This window comes from Pygoscelis adeliae, unplaced genomic scaffold, assembly GCF_000699105.1.
Source record: "Pygoscelis adeliae isolate BGI_AS28 unplaced genomic scaffold, ASM69910v1 Scaffold610, whole genome shotgun sequence".
Lineage (NCBI taxonomy): Eukaryota > Metazoa > Chordata > Aves > Sphenisciformes > Spheniscidae > Pygoscelis > Pygoscelis adeliae.
Genome location: NW_008824008.1, coordinates 170,890 through 176,889, shown reverse-complemented (window position 1 = coordinate 176,889; position 6,000 = coordinate 170,890). Strand labels below are relative to the sequence as shown.

Below are 6,000 nucleotides of genomic sequence, written 5' to 3'. Positions count from 1 at the left end.
GCGGAGGTGAGGGGGGAAACCCTCTTTTTCCACCTTTTTTCCTTCAGTTCCTGTCGGAAACGGGAGTAGGTGCCGGTCGGCGAGGCGCCCGCTGGCCGTGCATGGTGTTTCCGCGGCGGTGGAAGCCCCAGGGTGTTGAAATAAGACCCAAAAATGAGACGGTGGAGGCTTTTAAACCGTTTTTCGTCCTCTGATCTGGCTGGCTGCTGAGGGTGTTTGGTGGCGAGGGTGTAGCGAGGGTTTTCTCGAGGGTGGATTTGTTTCGTGGGATAAGGCTGAAAGCTGCTGCAGGGTGCCCGATGCGTGCCTTGATGCTGCTAGAAGAGGGTTTTTCAGAGCAGTTGAAGCTTTGCCCGCGTTTTCCTGTGTTATGGTCTGTTCGGCAACCATCAGTTTCCTCTACGTGTCGATGTTATGCTGCAACGGAGAATTATTCCTCCCCTTCCCCCCGGGTGTGCCCTGGAGAGGATGGCTTAGGTGTCTGTCTGTCTGTAGGATATCTTTAGGAAAACGATCACCCTGGCTGCTTCTGCCAAGTCCTAATGCAGCTGCTGAATCCGTGGCAGTGCAGTCTCCCCGTGCTCCGTTTAAGCATTACCTGTCTTGGTTTTATTTTTTAGTGAAATGAAGCTGAAGGAAATTGATCGTACTGCCATGCAGGCGTGGGGCCCTGCCCAGCAGCACCCCATTTACCTGGCCACAGGTGAGTTTCTGGGAAGCATGTGCTAGCAGGCCTCGGGCTACCTGTAGTGGCTGCCATGAAGTGGGCATAATTGAAAGTTGTAGGAGTTATTTTGTGTCCTGAAGGCTGGAGCGGGGTATATGGTGCTGTGCCTTTAGTGGAGTTCTCCAGTTGTGCCATGCATGAAAACATGCTTTGCATTCTGCAAGTGACAGCAAGCATCCTCTTCTTTCTGCCAGGGTAAGGTGACAGCAATCCTAACTGCTAGTTCACTGTCCCTTGCTGTTCATTTGTAACTTTGGTAGTTTTCTGTGCATCGTCAGGGAGAGAGAGGCACTTGCCCAAAGCTTTTCCTGTTCATATTGGTTAAGAAACCCCCAAAGGGGGAACCATGGGGAGGAGAGTTATGTAGAACTACATCTAAATAACAGAAACAGAAACCTGACCCCATCTCAGGTCCTTTTTGCAAGGATGATGTTTTTATGCCCTTCCTTGTACTGCTTTTGCAGTTGCTCTGTTGTGTATCATGGCTTTCTCACTGCCAAGCACGTTTCTTTGCAGGTACATCAGCTCAGCAGCTGGATGCAACTTTCAGTACAAATGCTTCTCTAGAAATATTTGAGTTGGACTTATCAGACCCTTCGCTGGATATGAAGTCCTGCGCCACCTTCTCCTCCTCTCACAGGTAAGCAGTGGGGTTGTAAGGGAAAAGTAATGGCTGTGGAACTGTTATACGTGGTGCGTGTGGAAAGGCCACTTCATGAGGTTTATCTGCAGTTGTTAAGGAGAGGAGCAGAAGTTCAGCGCTGAAGGGTGAAGGCACGTGAGTGCCACTGATGTTGTGGGACAGTGAGGTGTCATTGTGAAGGCAGTGAGCTTGGACTTTGAGGAGTTGCAAGCAGCTCATGCTCTGACATAAACCTAAAAAATCTGACATTGGCTGGTAGGTTTGAATATGTACGCAGACCATTTATATTGGGGGGCCTCTGGGATTCTCCAGAGAACAGAAGAAAATGTGAAATTATGAAAATGCAGTCATAACTTTTCACATTGCCCCATCCTGTTTGCATTTAGGTATATCAGGGAGACTCCTGTAACATAACTAAACTGGGTCATGTTGTGTGGCCAAGTTCCCAACTGTACAACTCCACTTAGCTCTTAGTTCCTTACCATGCACTTGTCCAGAGAAATACTGTTATCATCAGTGTCCAATTTCCATATCGGCAGCACTTTTAGCGGCTCTCTGGTGGCTGGTCCAGTGGCTGCTGCTTGTGAGTGAGCTGAAACAACATGGATGGAAGTGCAGGATGTTTCTGTGGGTAGAGAAGGAGGTGAAACTTTTCATTGCCATTGGATGGGATCCATGACTTTTTCATACCAGCTACAGTGTCAGCATAACCATTCTTTCCCCTGGTGACCTGAAAAAACATGACTGGAGGTGCAGGCAATTACAGCATTTGCCAGTATGTTCAAGTGAGAATTTGACACTTCTAGAGAAGCAATTGCCATCTCCCCCACCTCTGACATGAGTAGCAATTAACTGGACTTGAGTTTTCATTATCTGTTCTAAAGCTGTAACTTTAAGACCTAAGGACCTACAACTGTTTCCTAAAGTTCTTGACCAAATGCAGTTTGCTGAGTTCTTAGAGGTTAGGTGTTGCCTACAAACAACTTGAGAGGGGTTGAAATTGTGTGCATTTGCACGCAATAAGATTGTGACCCTGCTTAGGGATGCTTTCCTGATTTGGGTAAGTAACGGTTGCAGTAGCTTTTGCAGGAGGAAGCACAAGGTGTTAGGCTACTGGCTTTGTGCCATGTCAGTTTTATTGTAATGATTCGTGGGGCTGGCAGAGCAGTTGTGCTGGCAGGCAGCTCACAATCTGTGCCCTGCAGTTGTCCACATTTTAGTACATGGGGCTTGTGAGAAACAGCCACAGTCTCTGTTTAATGCCCTGCACTGTGGGCAAAGCTGATGTTAACATGTCCTACTGACCCGCTGAGAGCAGGATGAGGTGTTTGATCTTTTAAAATTTCGTTGTTCTACCTTGTTTTAACTACGACTGAGATTTTTCAAGGCTTGCCAAGTGACATTTGCTTACTGAATTTCAAAAAACACTCCTTATAGTCAGGATGCAGTGCTCCTTTGAAAGTACTTCCCCTTAGTAGGCAACACAAGAATTTGACTTTGCCACGGAAAATCCATTACAAAGGAGGTTGAATTTTTTTTTTTTAATTAAAGATAGCAAGAAGTGCTCCAGCTACCAATGTATACGTCAGGCTTTATTTTAGTTTGCAGCAAACGAAAATGTCCAGGTGATTAAACCCATAAAAGATAAATCCTGCAACAAGCTTTGTTAATTGTCCTCCAAGGGAAGTTTTGCACTGCTTTTATAGAGCCATACTTTATCTTGGAAAGAGCAAAGGGCAAGAGGAAAGTAATTGCACAGTTAACTCTGGTTTTTGTTCCTCACCGTTTTCTGCCTTCATTTTGGATTACCTTAAGTCCCATTGAGTCTTGCTGGTGGTGTAATACTAGTGCCCAGACAACTCTGTTGGTCACTCCATTTCTCGTAACCTTGCATAGTTAGGTGCAGAAGTGTAATAATTGTACCCAGGGAAAGGGTCTGTCTGATATCACAGACCAGTTTCTGTTTGTAGCATTGTTCTTTGGTGAACCCCCACTGTAATCTGAACACTGCACTAGGAGACTGAGCACTTGGCTGTTACAATATTTCTCACCCAGCATATGCTCTTTGTCTAGCTTTCTGCAGTATGTATTTTATCATGCTGAAGTTGCTGTGATTTAAAGAAATTACTTGATGGTTGTCCAGAGATAACAAAGTGATTAATAATAATACAGTGAATGCTAAAGTAACTCCTTGCCACCTTCCAGTCAATGTGGATTTACTTTCTGCTTGCATAAGAGCTGATATGTGACAGTGTCATTTTATGTAGAAGAAATTCATTCTTTGCATGGCTGAATACACAGGAGTGCTGTTTTGCTTATGCACCAGGTTCACTGAGTTGAAGGAAATTTGGGTATTTGTAGATGGACACAGTGGTGTGAAAATACTTCATTTCTGGAAGTATGTTAAATTCATCTTGATTTAGCCTAGAAAATAGATTGTGGTCCAAGAGACACGTGTCTGTGATGTGAATAAACTATTTGCTGAGCCTCCAGTACAGCAGATGAAACGCTTGCACATCCAGAAGCACAGATATGGAAAAGGATTTGAATTTTCTAGTTCCACCTTTTTCCTCTCTTGTATGAAGAGTTGCTCACAAATAGCAGAGCTTTACCTCCAGGCTGCGGTTGGATGGGCTTACAGTCCTTACTTTGATTACTCCTATTGTTTTGCAAAGGTGAGCTCAAAATCATGCGCTTGAGAGCACTTACCTGATTTTGCAGCCAGGAGATGAGACATGTTATCGGTTACCAGGGTATTGGTTGTACATGTCATGACCCTGCATCTTGATAACGAGCAGAACTGGGACACGTCTTTCTGATGGAAGGGGTTATAAGTACAGATTCATCCTTAAGCAGAAATGCAGACAATGCTTTTCTCTGACGTGTCTGCTCTGTCTGTTCGCAGCAGTCTGGAGTCTTTAGCTGGGGTGAGCAAAATGGGGTGCATCAGTGTATGTGGAGCTGGTGGTGGATAGTTGTAGACTGTGGGGATCTCTGTGTCTTACAGGTACCACAAGCTGATCTGGGGGCCGCACAGCATGACCTCGGGTGAGAGAGTCTCTGGAGTCCTGATTGCCGGGGGTGAAAACGGAAATGTCATTCTGTACGACCCAGCCAAAATCATAACTGGAGACACTGAAGTAATAATTGCCCAGAAAGACAAGCACACAGGACCAGTAAGAGCGCTCGATGTCAACATGTTCCAGGTTGGTTTTCTGCTGTTCTTCATCACATACCATCATAGATGAGTAGCCTGTCTTAACTTGTAACCTTAAATGTTTCTGTCCCTTACCCCTCCCCTGAAAAGCATGAACTAAATTTGGCGTTTTGAGTGTCTGTTTGTATTTAGTAGGAAAAACCTGTCCTGTTACTGGCATTTCAGGATGGGGAATGAAAGAGTTTAAGGTGTCTGGTTCATTCCTTCCCCTTGTCAGTTTACATAGTCAATTTAGTGGGTCTTTTAGCTCAGCTTACATGTAAAGTAGAAGTGGTCTTCTGTGGTGTTTTTAGCCAGTCCTTTTTTAGCTCCCATGTACTGTGCCAATATTGTTCTCATCACACGGGGAGTATTTATCTGCTCTCACTCATGTTTCCAGTGACATCAGATTTTAGGTATCTCCTTTTGGGGGTTGGGTAGGTTCAAGACCTCTAAGTATTGTTACTTGGAAGGAGGAGACAGAACAGGAAACACGGCGATGTGGCCTCTCTAGCAGAAGAGCTCTCAAAACCAACAAGCTTTCCTCCATCACTAATGAGCGTTTACTTCCTTCTAGATATAGTGGTTGGTTTTTCCTTGTCCCCACCAGCTGTGCGAGAATTCAGTTGAATTCATTTCCTAAATAGCACTTCTGTCCCTGCACACTTGCTTTCAGCAAGGCTGCCCTGTGTTCATTGTATCCTCTCTGAATCGATTCCTTTCCCTTTCTGCCCGTTATGAAGTCAGGACTTGCTTGTCACCAGCCACGGGATGTGATCAAAGGGCACTTGGTGCCCTTGGCTCATGTCGCCCTGCCTGGACTTTTGCATCCCAGACGCAGGATTGCTCTGGATGATCGCACTCGCTGTGGATGGGGTGCTGTCTGCTGCTGGAGGCACAAATGCCACACAGCTGGCCCCACATGTTGTGGTCTGCCCAGAGCAAAGCTCTGCTGCAGCGATAGCTGCAGCACCACTTCCTCGTCTGCCCCCTCCCAGAAGTGTTACTCCTTTCCACTCGCCTGTCTGTGGCTATGCCCCTGCAGCCTCCTCATGGGTGTTTGCCATGCAGTGGCACTCCACAAAACAGGAATTTTGGTTTTGGCATGCCAGTCTAGTACAGTGTATGGATTTTTTTAATTAACTCAGTCTTACCTACAATCTCAAAAAAACTTGCTTTTTTGCCTAAACTGCTCTGTGTGAGCTATATCTTGAACTGATAGGAGAAATTGCCACAATCCTGTGGATCTGATGCCTCCCAGCAGCTAAGACTGTGAAAGCTGATGCTGACAATACTCTCTAACATCTATCAATGTGTCTTGCAGACTAATCTGGTGGCCTCTGGTGCTAATGAGTCTGAAATCTATATCTGGGACTTGAACAATTTTGCCACGCCAATGACACCAGGAGTGAAGACACAGGTACCAGATTTGTA

The 6,000-nt window shown here is 45.6% G+C and overlaps 1 protein-coding gene across 1 annotated transcript in view; it reads left to right on the top strand.

Annotated features, from left to right (window-relative positions):
• Positions 1–624: 624 nt before the first annotated feature.
• Positions 625–6,000, top strand: part of SEC31A (SEC31 homolog A (S. cerevisiae)) — a 44,815-nt gene continuing 39,439 nt past the window's right edge. Inside the window, exons 1-4 of the mRNA XM_009325952.1 lie at positions 625–703; positions 1,244–1,367; positions 4,378–4,576; positions 5,891–5,986. Coding sequence (XP_009324227.1) covers positions 625–703; positions 1,244–1,367; positions 4,378–4,576; positions 5,891–5,986 — 498 coding nt within the window. The remainder of the gene's footprint in view (positions 704–1,243; positions 1,368–4,377; positions 4,577–5,890; positions 5,987–6,000) is intronic.